We start from the raw sequence: 15,632 nt of genomic DNA on the forward strand, positions 1-15,632 counted from the left end.
GAATTCACTGACCTCCTGAGAGCGACCCATTCTTTCACAAATGTTTGTAGAATCAGTCTGTATACCTAGATGCTTGATTTTATACACCTGTGGCCATGCAGGTGATTGGAACACCTGAATCCAATGATTTGGAGGGGTGTCCCAATACTTTTGGCAATACAATCTTAAGGCAGAACTCCGCCTTTTTTTTTGTCATGGAATGGATAGATCCTCTCTTTGTTTATATTGCTGCTAGTGCCCCTGTCCCGGTGATCTTTCTTCTCTTCCTGTCCAAAAGACATTACAGGAAATAAGTCCCTAAATTTAAAATTAGATTTCCCATCACTTTTCACTCTGGTTGACTTAATGGGGTCTCAGACTACAAAAAAAATCTGACAGAGGTTCTATTTCTCTAAAGACTCATGTACACAAGCAGCTGCTATACTCAAGTTTAGGAGCTTTTGGCCTTTTTTTTTGCTAAAGCTCCTAAACTCAATTTCATAAAAACCTATGTGTCCATGTACACATAGGCTTTTAGCAGAGTTTAGGAGATGCCGCGTTTAGGTGAGGCTAAACGTCCCTCTCCTGAACGCAGAAGAATCGCATTCAGGATAGGAACGTTTTGACCGCTGGCCGTGGGAAAACGCAAAATGCGGTAACCGCGGTACTGCAATTTTGCCACAATTTGCATTTTCCCATGGCTGGCAGTAAGGGTAGGCTTGTGTACATGTAGCCTAATTTGTGCTTTATCAGACTGAACTAGCTTGGTCTGATTTTTTTTTTTTCCTGCTCCGCTTTAGGAAAATCAAGAATCACACCCAGTAGCAACAGAGGATCCTACAATATGCAACTGTCACTGCACTGCTCTACTCACCCAGCTTAGTTTATTTTGTTAAATGCCATTGGGTATATTCAACAGGTTTAAACTAGCATTTTTACTGGCCCTGTCGCACTGTATTCTTGACATGTGTTATGCACATAATTTCACGGGTCTAGTTGACTCCCATTTGGATACAGTATATGGCCATTAATAGTACAATTAGATTCTGCTTGACACAAAAATGTGCTGGCAACATACTTGCAACATGGAATGACTGAAGTTGCAACACACTTACAAAAAATAAAAGCCAAGCCTAAATCTTCAGTGATTATAGCTACTGCTTGGCATAATAAACTTTTCAGATGAAAACCAACTCTGATTTACTGTTCAGGGTTTAAAGTATATGTCAAGCTAAACACTTTTCTCTAGTTTTGGATAGAGTATGGACAGAACACCTGTTGGTTTTTTTACTGTTATCTGGGACTCCATTAGAGAGTTTTTTTCTCTTTTCTGCTGACAACAGTTTCAACAGAAAGCAAGTGAGGGTAAATATGCTAGACAATATGACCATGTTTCTAGGCTTCCACTATTTACTTGTTCAAATAGATCTTTATTTAATTTCTGTATTGTAAAGTAACAATACAGATCTATGTCAGCAGAGGCGGTTAGGAGTCTATGCTCATTACAATATAGAGTATTTATATTTTTAGTAGGAAGGTCATAAAGAATGCCAGGACCTCTCGGGGAAAAGCGTTGCTTGCGTTCAGCTCAATCCTAGATCACAGGAGCTTTTATTTCGCAAAAAAGAGCATTCTAGGTATAGGGGAGATATCTTCTGTGCTACCCTTAAGGTGTAGGAAATTGGGTAAGAAGGACCCTATCACAAGTGGCTGGGATGCTCGGCTTCGGTATTGTTGGGTCAGCATTACAGGTATCTGAGATTCTGTGGACTTTCCAACAGGATAAGATAAATAAAAAGCCTATCAATATTTGCTGTGGTTCATGCTACCTAAGTTTCCTTTGTCATTATGTTGTTAGGATCTGGGCCCATTCCACCAGGCAGGGAGGGTTTATTTTTATCTATGTATGCTGAGTGTGTTGCTGAACATACACTTTTTAAGAATGAATTTGAATTTCTTTTTACTGGAAATGTCCCTGGCCATTATGCAGTAATTCTGTTGATTTTGTCAGTGATCTCTGATCTATCTTGTACAGATTGTGACTGGATGGATATGAAGATCGAAGAAGGGCTACATTTCCCTGTTGCTTCCTGACGTGCATATGAAGACTAGTGCTGCCAATTTCCAGTGTGCAATTTCCTCCTGTGCTGTGGGACTTGTCAGCACTTTACTTCATTTGGTGAAGCTTAGCACAGCTGCTGCAGAGACAGTGTTAAGTGTCCCAGTGTCATAAATTCATGGAACTCCACGTGTCACCCAAACAGTCTGTGGACAATGGCAAATCATTACAAATGTCTGTTAGAGCTCTATTTTGACATTCATTAATCATGTAGATGCCTAATTGGTATCAGCTATGAGTTACAGCATATAGCTACTTATGCAAGGAAAGACCAGGCCTGTAGGTGAACTCATGAGCACATTGTACAGGACTTTATTAGATGAGCTCTCTCCTGGCTCTCATCCTACCTATCACAACGCTCTTTCAGCGTTACCTATAATGCTACCACCTCCCCCTCACTCCCCCTCTCTGTTGGGGTCCCTCAAGGCTCCGTCCTTGGGCCCCTTCTCTTCTCCATCTACACCTCCTCCCTTGGCCAACTCATACACTCTCACAGCTTCAACTATCACCTCTATGCTGACAACACACAAATCTATCTCTCAACCCCTCGCCTCACCCCCTCGGTCTCCGCCCCGAATCACAAACCTATTGAACGACATATCAGACTAGATGTCGCTCCACTTCCTTAAACTGAACCTCTCCAAAACCGAGCTCCTAGTCTTCCCCCCAGCCCGCACACCACCCCCCATTAACTTCTCCATCACGTCCAACAATGCCACTATTAGGCCCACCCCGCAGGCCAGAGTACTTGGTGTCATTCTGGACTCCAACCGATCCTTCCAGCCCCAAGTCCAATCATTAACAAACTCATGCAGTTTCCACCTCCGCAACATCGCCAAAATCCGCACGTTCCTAACCCCAGAAACCACTAAACAGCTCATCTACTCCCTCATCATATCACGACTCGATTACTGCAACTCCCTCCTCACTGGCCTGCCTCGCCATAGGCTATCCCCACTTCAGTGGATCCTGAATACGGCAGCCAGACTCATTCACCTTACCAACTGCTCCGTCTCCGCCACCCCCCTCTGCCAATCCCTCCACTGGCTTTTGATTGCGCAACGGATCAAATTCTAGATCCTAACACTGACGTACAAAGCTGTCCACCATACTGCCCCGAACTACATCACTGACCTAATATCCAAGTACCACCCAGCACGCACACTCCGCTCCTCACAAGACCTCCTTCTCTCTAGTTCCCTGGTCTCCTCCTCCCATGCCTGCCTCCAGGACTTCTCCAGGGTGTCACCCATCCTCTGGAACTCCCTGCCCCAACCCATCAGATTATCACCTACTCTCCTCTCCTTTAGGAGTACCCTGAAAACCCATCTCTTCAGGGAAGCCTACCCCAACCCCTGCTAATTTGCCAACCTCCTCCACTCTTCCTACCACTCCATCCCCCACAGCTATATCCTCCTGTACCACTATCCCCTCCCTCCTAGATTGTAAGCTCGAAAGAGCAGGGCACTCGAACCCCTCGTGTATCGCATTGTATTGTTACTGTACTGTCGCATGTTCTGTCCCCCTTTGTAATGTACAGCGCTGAGTGAACTGTTGGCGCTTTATAAATACTGTATAATAATAATAATGAGTACCCATATTCTGTTGCAGCCAATAAAAGTGATAAATCTACATATACAGACTAGCGTGGTCCATGTGAGACTATATGAGATTGATTTACTAAAGTAATCTGAAATACTGTGCACTTTGAAAGTGCAGTTGCTCTCATTTTACCCAGAGCTTAGTGAATGTGGTGAAGTTTCACTTTGTAAATTATACCCAATCAGGTGCTAGGAAAATAAAAAAAAAAAACATTTTACTTGGTCATGATTGAGTAATGGAAATCAGCAGAGCGTCACCAAATTCATTATGCTTCGGGGAAAATGAGTGCAACTGCACTTTCAAAGTGCACAGTCTGTTTGCTTTAAGTAAATCAATCCTATATTTTCCACTTCTTCTAAGTGGATGCTTGTTCGTTGCAAACGTAAGGGGAAGCCACATGTGGATCAGTTATTAGCAATGAAGGTCTTGGACCTCTTTTCTCTGCCATATTTTTAGAACTTTCTAAACTGGCATCCTATTACGGGTCAGTACTCATAGTTGAATATATGATTGATACTGTTGCCAGAGACATGGAGGATAGTGGATGTTCCTTGATAGAGATCATAGGGTGGCCATGATGACTGCTGCATACATTTATGAAATGAAGCCATTGCTTTAACAAGATGACGTAATTTGAGTTACATGGCAAGCCAAGGCAAGTTAATTAGATATAACTGTAAAAATCTAATCACAAGTACAAAAGTAACATCTGCAAACCCTATACCCTTATTTCTATTAGTTACATCACTGCATTATTTCATTATGGACTTTTATCTTTCCAATGAAATTCTGTATATTTGTTATATTATTTAATGCCTTCTTTAATAAATGTTAGTAATCAAACTGGTTGTGCTGCCTATAGCAACAACCAGAGTAAGCATTCCATTTCAGGCAAGAAAAGAAAACTAGCTGGCTACTATGGGGAAAAAAGCTGAAAACTTTTTTCAGACCATTTGATAGACAAGTACCCATAATTTTTAAAGCTTTGAATTGGATTTTAAATTCCAATTAGTATTAGAGGTGAATTAAAAATTCTGGCAAGGACATTTAGAAAATGCTGAATAAACTGAAAACGGCTACGAGGACCAGAATGACTCCACTGCTTACATCATAAACCTCTGAGAGCTAAATGACTTGCAGGGGTAAACCATAATTTAAGTTTGGGTTTGTTTTGATGCTCAGCATTGTAGTAAGGCATAACCAATCTCCCATTCCTTTATGTGTTGTGTACAATTTGAGATTGTTCACTGAAAACGAAAATAGGAAAGCACTCTGTCTGCCATTAACCATCTTCATATTGTTTTCATTCAGAAGGCTAAATTGAAAGCAAAAGTTGTTGTGCAGTAGGCCGATATGTGACTAATGTATTGTGGGACCATTCTAAAAATACACCTCCATCTAAGCAACATTCCAGGTTGCAGCTGACAGGAGGAAATTATTTCCATAGACACAACACTTTTTTGCACAAGAGACTGTTTGGGTGACACATGCTGTTTTGTTCTTCATTGCCAAGCATAGTTTGCTGTGTTGTTCACTGCTATGGTTCCTCTTATAGATTATGAACAAGCTATTGTTGAAGTCTGTTGTGGGATCAAAAAAGTTTTCCGTAAGGCAGAGGAGACTATGAAAAGGTTTTCTTATTCTGGCATTGCTGTGTTCTACCTTTCTCTGTTGGCCTGTAAACAAATCAACATTTAGGGGATATATATCTATAATCTGAACCAGGTTTGGCAAAATATAACAAGCAAAGTGCTGTAATCTAGAGCAGCCAACCTGAATTTATCATTGACTGACCTGACCTGGCAAAGAAATGTGATTGGTTGCAGAAACAGGGGTTCCTGTTCTTTGCACATCATCATTGCCTTTGCCCTGTTTTATTGAATATAACTAATAAGTTAAGCCGGCCATAGGCAGTTCGGATCTCGGCCGGTTTAGCAGTAATCGGCCGAGATTTGAACCGTGTATGGACAGCCTTGAATGTGCACAAGTTGATCGATCAACTTGGGTACAACCAGCCTGTCAGCTTTTACTTCCAATTATCACTAGCGGCTGGTATAGCAATAATCACGGTCTTCTCTCAGCGGAGACAGCTTCCCCTGCCCCCCCCCCCCCCCCTGCCAGTAGAACACAGTGGCTCAGCGGGAGGGATTCACCTGTCAATACTGTCTGTGTTAATAGGGTAATCAAGCAAGTTTCTTTAATGCAACCCATGGTTGCAGGAAAGAAATTTGCTCAGTGTATGGCCTGCCTTAGTCTTTTAAATTTTACAAGAAATGGCCCACAGTATTATCGTCAAAGTTGCCATGCATGTAATGCTGTTGTGTCAAAACAGCCACTTCAGCCTGGTTACAAATTTACAACTGGTAAAATAACCATTGTTTGGTGATGTTTGAATTGGTTATCAAGAGCAATAGCTAGTCCTAGAAAATGATTTCCAATATAGTGGACTAAAGAACAGAATATAATCATTCTTCATCAACCATGAATCTAATCCAAACTATATATTTCCATTTTGGACACAGTAAGGGAGGGTTATAACCCATCAGAGTTATTTTTGCCATCTGTGTCCCATTGCGAAGATTTACCTTCACTTCCTGTCCCATTTCCAAACAGGAAGTGAGGAAATCCATGCAAATTAAGGGAATTTCATGGGGACCCCCATGTCACCAGAACTAGTATCCCCATTGGAAGATTTTCCCTCTTACTTTTGGGGGATAACCCAAAATTTTTGGGTTTTCTTTTACTTTTACTTTCACTTTCAATGAAAATGGTAAACGGGAGTAGAGAGGGTGAATCTGCTTAACCGGGACACAGACAGCAATAAAGATTGACAAGCATTCTACTTAATCTCCACTTTGTCCAAACATTTTTAAAAAAAATTGCCTTTAGTTATACTTTAAAGTTTTGTTTGTTTTTTTTTTTAATAACAAACATGTCATACCTGCTTTGTGCAGAGGTTTTTCACAGAGCAGCCCCAATCCTCCTCTTCTTGGGTCCACCGCTGGTGCTCCTGGACCCTCCATCCTGCTGAGTACCTGACGGGGCACCCAGGTAGGCACGCTCCCGAGCTGTGGCTCTGCGTGTCCATTCACAAACAAAGCTGTGGCTCAGCCCTGCCCCCTCCCTCTCCTGCTTGGCTCACTGGCTGTGATTGACTGCAGCTGGAGCGAAGGCTGTCGTGGACATCGCTGGATCGAGAGTGGGCTCAGGTAAGAATTTGGGTGGGGGAGGGCTGCTGCACACAGAAGGTTATTTACCATCATGCATAGTAAAAAAAAAAAAAAAACCTTTAGCCTTTAGAACCACTTTAACCTTTATGAACCAAAGATGGAATGTAATTGTTCAAGATTCTTACTTTCCTTTTAATATATATATATATCACAGTTGTGTTCAAAATAATAGCAGTCAGACATCACTAACCTGATCAATCACTGTTTTTGGTAGAAATGATATTTCTACATGGCAAATAATTTACTAGCAGTTGTAGTAGAGTAATAGAAATCCAACAGTCATGACATGCATGCTGCTGATTCTGTGTAATTGAATCACTAATTGAAAGGGGCATGTTCAAAATAATAGCAGTGTGGAGTTCTATTAGTGAGGTCATTCATTCTTTGAAAAACAGGTGGCAATTATTGCCCTTATTTAAGGAAGGAAGACAGCAAATGTTGTACATGCTGGTTACAGTGCATTTCTCTCTGAAATTCTGAGGAAAATGGGTCATCCCAGACATTGTTCAGAAGAACAGCGTACCTTGATTAAAAAGTTGATTGGAGAGGGGAAAACATATAAAGAAGTGTAGAAAATGATAGGCTGCTCAGCTAAAATGATCGCAAATGCTTTAAAATGGTAACCAAAACCTGAAAGACGTGGAAGAAAGCGAAAAACTACCATTCGAATGATAGAAGAATAGCCAAAATGGCAAGGACTCAGCCAACAATCAGCTCCAGGAAGATCAAAGAAGGTCTAAAGTTACCGGTGAGTACTGTTACAATTAGAAGACGCCTATGTGAAGCCAAGCTATCTGCAAGAAGCCCCCGCAAAGTCCCACTGTTGAAAAAAAGACATGTGCTGAAGAGGTTACAATTTGCCAAAGAGCACATTGACTGGCCTAAAGAGAAATGGCGCAACATTTTGTGGACTGATGAAAGTAAGATTGTTCTTTTTAGGTCTAGTGGCCGGAGACAGTTTGTCAGACGACCACCAAACACTGAATTCAAGCCACAGTACACTGTGAAGACAGTGAAGCACGGTTGCGCAAGCATCATGATATGGGGATGTTTCTCATACTACGGTGTTGGGCCTATTTATCGCATACCAGGGATCATGGATCAGTTTGAATACAGAATACTTGAAGAGGTCATGCCGCCTTATGCTGAAGAGGAAATGCCCTTGAAATGGGTGTTCCAACAAGACAACGACCCCAAACACACCATTAAACGTGCAACATCTTGGTTCCAGACCAACAAGATTGACGTTATGGAGTGGCCAGCCCAATCCCCGGATCTTAATCCAATAGAAAACTTGTGGGGTGACATAAAAAGGCTGTTTCTGAGGCAAAATAAAGAAATCGAGAAGAACTGTGGAATGTAGTCCAATCATCCTGGGCTGGAATACCTGTTCACAGGTGCCAGAAGTTGGTTGACTCCATGCAACACAGATGTACAGCAGTTCTCAGAAACAGTGCTTATACAACTAAATATTCATTAAGTGATTCAAAGGAAAGCAAAATCTTCAAACATTTTTCAGTTTATATAGTGAATGTTTGAGTTTGTAAAGAAGAATACAAACACTGCTATTTTTTTGAACAGTCTAATATTCACTTTTCTTCAATTTTTTTTTGAGGAACAACACAAATTTGATATATTTTTCTTCATGTTTTGATTTGGAATAGAATGTGTAGTGTTCCCAATGCATTTGTGTGTATGGAAATAAAAGCTATTAGAAGGATTTTGAGCTTTATTCACTTTTTTCAACACACTGCTATTATTTTGAACACAACTGTATGTGCGTATATATATATTATTATTTTTTTTTGTATTTTTATAAACATATGATACAACAAAAGTTGGTCCAAAAGTGTCCCAACACTGTTATCACAGAATATAATACATTTATTTGTTTTGCTGTCACACAACAGTACCTGTCTGCCATTCCATTTCTTTTGAATTAAATTAATCTATTATCACTAGACATGTAGAAGTTTTTTTTGTTTTATGTTGACTTCTTGACTTGCAGTTTTTGCCCAAATACTACACATGAAGCTTTGATGTTTTTACACCAGCTGCATGCAGGCTGAACTCCAGGTTGCTAATCCAGTGTTTCTTTTCCTCTTCACAGAACGCCATTTGAGCAAGACGTGGAGCATGGCAATACAGACGGCCTAGGCGACTGCCAAAGTAAGCAAAGAATCAGCCTGCTGTTTACTTTGGGTGAAATAAGCCCTCTAAATTCCCAATGTCAACATACCTGCAGCAATAATAGTAGAGACACTTTACTGTAACAGGCTGAAAGAATTCTATCATTGTGAATCGGACATGAAAAGGAACCTCTGTTTGCTTAAGGGGAAATGTAGAGGGCATTTATAGTGTTGATCTTGATGTGGTAAAAATCACAGGAGGAATAGGTGGACCGTCAGGAAGGTGTTATATTTCATAGAGCACAGCTTGAATGGAGGAAGCTCAAGTAACTTTTTCTCTTCTCTTTTTCCAGATTCTTTTGTGGCATTAAATGGTAAGAAAATATTAGCTCCTCAATACCTCTTTACTAGGTTTAAGTCTTCTCTGTGTTCTTTCTTTTTTTTACCTTTTTTTTTTTATTTATTTTTTTATTTACAAATCTCCTCTAGCAGCTGCACCAGTTAAAAATTTCACCCTCAACTATTTTTCTGTAGAGTTTTCAACTGCACCTCCTGATCCGGAATTATTTTACACAGTGTATGGTCAGTTTATACATGTTTTGTCCACTGTTTTGTAGCTATTCTTTACATTTTAGATAGCTCTTTGAACATCTTTTAGCCACGGTTTTAAATTTACCAAAATTGCCATTGTAAAATAAGCAGTACTCTAGTCTGCACTTTAGCTTATAACTATACAAAAATCTGTAAAACTATCAAGCATTTTAAATATGTAACTAAATATCTACACCTGCATAATATATAAAAGGCATATATATTTTAAACAACCATGTTACAAAAACTATTTGTGGCAGACGCTAATAGGAGGTTTGTATTTCTACATCACCCCAAACCCCCAAAAAGTAATATTTAGGTCAAGTTGCTTAACGGAGAAATCCAACAAAAGATTTTTGTCTTTGGATAGAGTGGGGCTTTTATTCCTGTCCAGCCTTAATTGGGAGCATTTTCCGCCTATATTCCTGTGCTTGTGACCCCTATCACCAGGACAGGAAATTAAGGGAATCCCCCACATTTAGAGGCTACATACCATGGTTATAAAAAGTCTACACACCCCTGGTAAATGTCAGGTTTCTGTGCTGTAACAAAATGAGACAAAGATAAACAATTTCAGAATTTTTTTCAACATTTAATGTAACCTATAAACTCAGTTGAAGAACAAACTGAAATCTTTTAGTTGAGGGAAGTAAAAATAAAAAACTAAAATAATATGGTTGCACACCCTTAAACTAATACTTTGTTGAAGCACCTTTTGATTTTATTACAGCACTCAGTCTTTTTTGGTAGGAGTCTATCACCATGGCAGATCTTGACTTGGCAATATTTGCCCACTCTTCCTTGCAAAAACACTCCAAATCTGTCAGATTGGGAGGGCATCTCCCGTGCACAGCCCTCCTCCAGATCACCCCACAATTTTTTTTTTTTTTATCTAATTCAGGTCTGGGCTCTGGCTGGGCCATTCCAAAACTTTAATCTTCTTCTGGTGAAGCCATTCCTTAGTTGATTTGGATGTATGCTTTGGGTCATTGTCATGAAGTTCCTCTTCATGTTCAGCTTTCTATCAGAAACCTGAAGGTTTTGTGCCAATATTGAGGCCCCAGTTCCAACTGAAGAAAAACCGCCCCAAAACATGATGCTGCCACCACCATGCTTCACTGTGTATATGGTGTTCTTTTGGTGATGTGCAGTGTTGTTTTTGCTCCAAACATATCTTTTAGAATTATGGCCAAAAGTTTCAACCTTGGTTTCATCAGACCATAACACTTTTTCCCCACATGCTTTTGGGAGATTTTATGTGTGTTTTTGCAAAATTTATCCGGGCTTGGATGTTTTTATTCATCTTGCCACTCTACCCCATAGCCCAGACATATGAAGAATTTGGGAGATTGTTGTCACATGTACCACACAGCAAGTACTAGCCAAATATTCCTGCAGCTCCTTAAATGTTGCTGTAGGCCTCTTGTCAGCCTCCAAGACCAGTTTTCTTCTCGTCTTTCCATCAATTTTGGAGGGACGTCCAGTTCTTGGCAATGTCACTGTTGCACCATATTTTCCCCACATGATGAATGTCTTCACTGTGTTCCATGGTATATCTAATGCCTTGGAAATTCTTTTGTACCCTTCTCCTGACTGATACCTTTTAACAATGAGATCCCTCTGATGCTTTGGAATCTTTCTGCAGGCCATGGCTTTTGCTGTAGGATACAACTAAGAAAATGTCAGGAAAAACCTACTAGCACAGCTGAACTTTATTTGGGGTTAATCAGAGGCACTTTGAATGATGGCAGGTGTGTACTGAGTCTTAGCATGATTTTGAATGTGATTGCTTAATTCTGAACATAGCTACATCCCCAGTTATAAGAGGGTGTGCACACTTATGCAACCACATTATTTTAGTTTTTTATGTTTACTCCCACCCCTGAGTTGTAAAGTTTATAGGTCACATTAAATGTGGAAAAAGTTCTGAAATTATTTTTGTCTCATTTTTTTTACAGCACAAAAACCTGACATTTTAACGGGTGTGTACACTTTTTATATCCACTGTAGCAATACAACCAAGTGAAAATTCTTATTTTTTTCAATGATACTGCTATTGTTTTATTGATGCCTGTTTCCCCATGGGAGGCAGGAAGTGAGGAGAATTCTCCCATAAAGGGTCACCAACAGCTTTATAAACATGACAGAGTTTATAACACACGCCCTATCTAAACAATGAGAAAAATTTTCGCTTAAGTTTCAAGTGATACTAAACCTAAAAAAAAATTTTTTACCTTATTGCATTGCATGCATTAAGGTGAAAAATATTTTTGGCGCCCTGTGCTCCCCCCTTCCCTATGTGAAGGGGAAGAAAGGAGAGATGAGATCAGTGCTGTGCATGGCTGCATATCCTCTCACCTCGGCTGCATATCCTCTCACCTCGCTTCCTCTTCACACAGGGACTCGAACAGTAGCAGGAGCCAGTGGCTTTTGCTGCTGTCAGTCAAGTGCGGTGAAGAGGAAGTTGGGGGGGGGGGGGGGGGGCTGTTAAGTCCCACTGTGTGTGTGTGTGTCTATGGAGTGTGGCTCCATAGACACACAGGTCTGGAGCGAGCATGCAATGTTTGTCCCCATAGCAAACGGGTTGCTAAGGGGACACACGAAGAGGAGGAGCCAGGATCGCTAATGGGGGACCTGAGAAGAGGAGGATCAGGGCCACTTTCTGCAATGGTATTGCACATTTTTAGGTGAGTATAACATGTTTGTTATTTAAATAAAAAATTAAATACATCCAAATAATTCAGACTAGTGTATTAATCATAAAATAGCGGTAGTAAAAAAAAAAAAATATTAGCACTGTTAAGTGCATTGCGCTTGGAAGATAGAATTTTAAACATATTAGGCTTGATTTGACAGTCTGAGGAAATAACTGACAGACAGTCTTGGTTGCCTAATAAACAATCAAATTTGTAATAAGAGTATGAGAATTAAGGGTCTAAAATTTGAGTCTGTTTCCAAAGAGTATTTCAAGTAGGTCCCACCATCTGGCACAGTGACAATCATGGCAAATTCTAAAATATAACAAAAACATCTCTCCTTCTAGCATTATTTTAGTGTAGGGATTGAGTATAAATAGTAATGTGTACAGCAGTAGTCTTATTTCACAGATAATGGAACATAGAATATGTAATGCCAAGTGATGCTGAGGAAGGAAAAATATTTCTTTAAAACTCAAGTGGAAATGATTGTGGAAAGCTGATATCCAGTGACAGAGAATAAACTAATAAATTGATATCACATTAATAATTCATTCAGTTCCTTTAATGGAATAATGTTTGGTTTAAGGTCTTCCAGATTGCTTCCTTGCCTGTATTTTCATACAAATTAACTAAAGAAATGACATTTCTTCACCAGCGAACGTGTAGGTGGATAAATGACATGTCTAAATTTATACAGAACTTCTGTACATCTCAGACAGTTTTTGTATTGTTTCTGAGAGGTCTATTTTGGCATGTGAAGACACACACTGTAATTAAATCCAGTTTGATATGCATCATTAACCTGCATGCCTAATAGGCAGAACAGACCTCAGGTCATGCAAAGCCCGGTGTTCTGTCAATGGCCTGTCTGGATTTATCAGGTCAGCATCAACATGAGACCACACACAGCTCTGTCCAGCTGTTAAATTCTTTTTATTTTACTAGAGGCAATTTTGGTGAATTGGACCATTTATTTTACACTATTTACTATTACTCACCTTTCCATCTTGTTTCTATAACTCTTTCTAGCTAGTTTTAACAACACTTTTGTTGTGGCAGTCATAGGCCTCAATGTAGAACATCTAGAATAGGTCAAATGTCATCAAATTAATTTAAACTTATTAACATTATTCCACCGTTTTCTTTTACCAGAAATATATTTAATTTTAAAATATGCCTACACAACTCACTGGAAACTCCACATCACATTCTGATCATAGGAAATTCCATGAAACCTATTTAAATTTACTAGTATATTAATTAATGGTTAATTAGTCTGCACTTTTTAAAATCATATCCTCCTTATCAGCAGTTTTAAGAATGCAAATATTTAATAATTACTAGCTGTAATAAACAATGGCATCTAGTAATCAGCCTGATATTGTAGCTTGAGTGCAAAATTATGTTGGAAGACAAAAGTCATTGGGGGACCGGCTCTTGACATGTTGGTAATGTAAGTCTGAAGTTGACCATAATACATAGGACTAGTTGACAGAGGAGTTGATCTGCAAAGCTATGTGCCAAGAAAGCATTCAGCAAGCGTCAGGAAACGTATGAAGGCCTGAATAGCCCAATTCAGCTTCAGAATAGGAGTGTTAAACACATTTTCAGTCTCTACCAATAACCATGCTTCAGTAAACTTCGATCAGAGCTGAAGGCATGAGTTAACCACTTCCTGTCCGGACACTTTTACCCCCTTCCTGTCCAGGGCAATTTTCAGCTCTCAGCGCTATCACACTTTGAATGACAATTGCGCGGTCATGCAATACTGTACCCATATGAATTTTTTACCATTTTTTTGAGACAGATAAAGCTTTATTTTGGTGGTATTTATTCACCGCTGGGATTTTTATTTTTTTTACTATGTAAATGAAAAAGTCCAAAAATTTTGAAAAGTGTTTTTTTTTATAAAATTTTGCAAATAAATAATATTTCATCCTAAATCTTGGCCAAAATTTATTCCGTTATTTTTTTAATAAAAAAAAAAATCCAAATTAGTTTATAACCAAACATTATAATTTTTAAACATTTTTTTTTACATTTTTATTTTATTTTTTTTTATATTATTTTTTATTTTTATTTTTTATTTTTACATACTGTCACCCTAGCAGTACAGTGTCACCATGGTGACACTGTACTACTTGTGGGGGGTGATGAAGATTTTTTTTTTTTTTTTTTTTACACTGATTGCTTTTACACCCATATAGGATGTAAAAGCAATCATTTCTCTTTCTCTCTGTCTGCATTCTTGCAGTCATTGAGAAATACTGAGTGAGCTGTGATTGGTCACAGCTTGTCACATGGTACAAGGCTGTTGTGAATAGCCTTGTACCATGTGACCTCTGTGATCATTCACAGATTTCACACGTAGTTAGCAATGATGTCACAAGTGACATCTTGCTTACTACTTTGCATGTGATCACTGATTCGCCAATCAGTGATCACATGACCGGGACCTCGTACAGAGGTCCCGTCCGACGATCGGTGTTTCACTGTGTCCGGAGGACACAGCGGACACCGGATCGCGGTGGTGCGCGCTCCTAGGGAGCGCGCACAGCTAGAAAAGGCGGGTGCCGTTTAGGAACGGCAACCCGACCTTGGACTGCCACCGCCCTGCCGTTTATAAACAGCAGGCGGACGGCAAGAGGTTAAGGGCTTCATAAAAGCTTGTTGAAAGTATTTTTTATTATTTAGATGTCTAAGGGTTGATATGATAAATTGGCACAAAACAATGACTTCAGTAAATAAAATAATCCAACCATGTGCAAAATCTCGTTTTCTTTTGTCCTTATTTCTCTCAACATGGCTGGATATGCAAAGGGAACATGGCTTCCTTGTATTTACTAAGTTAAGTGAATATTCTCTACTACTTTAGTGAGTCACCTCTATTGCTTTTCGAATGGGAAAAGTCTGATTGAGGGTGACTCCAAGCAAAGATCCATTTACCTAAAGACTAGGTCACTGGTTTAGTGTGACACACATTCACAAGACATTTATTATTAGGGGACATCAATCACTACCAAGTGGCTTTAGCTAAATATTATAATAATCTATTTAGTAACATCAGCTTTTTCACTTCATCAAAGCAATGTTGTATCTTAACAGTTGCATGGAGTGAAATACCCGGAAATCAATGCTATATCAACCATTATATTCTTACAATATACATTATATTATAGATATTTATCAGTGTGCAAGGAGCAACTCACATCTGGTGATTATGGTTAGGATGCTATAGCTTACTACTCTTGCGTTCTCTGTGGATAATTTACTAAAACTGTAG

At 39.4% G+C, this 15,632-nt stretch overlaps 1 protein-coding gene across 5 annotated transcripts in view; it reads left to right on the forward strand.

The window, feature by feature from the left end:
• Window positions 1–15,632, forward strand: part of SEMA6A (semaphorin 6A) — a 273,665-nt gene that overhangs the window by 168,089 nt on the left and 89,944 nt on the right. For 3 of the 5 annotated variants that reach the window (XM_089684823.1, XM_089684824.1, XM_089684827.1), the window contains exons 16-17: window positions 9,041–9,099; window positions 9,413–9,433. In XM_089684823.1, coding sequence (XP_089540949.1) covers window positions 9,041–9,099; window positions 9,413–9,433 — 80 coding nt within the window. Of the gene's footprint in view, window positions 1–9,040; window positions 9,100–9,412; window positions 9,434–9,593; window positions 9,642–15,632 lie in introns of all 5 variants that reach the window. The other 2 variants (XM_089684826.1, XM_089684822.1) reach the window with 1 other exon arrangement.

The sequence above is a fragment of the Staurois parvus genome, unplaced genomic scaffold (assembly GCF_062004578.1).
Source record: "Staurois parvus isolate SC_StPar_1 unplaced genomic scaffold, SC_StPar_1.0 ptg000358l, whole genome shotgun sequence".
In the NCBI taxonomy this organism is placed as follows: domain Eukaryota; kingdom Metazoa; phylum Chordata; class Amphibia; order Anura; family Ranidae; genus Staurois; species Staurois parvus.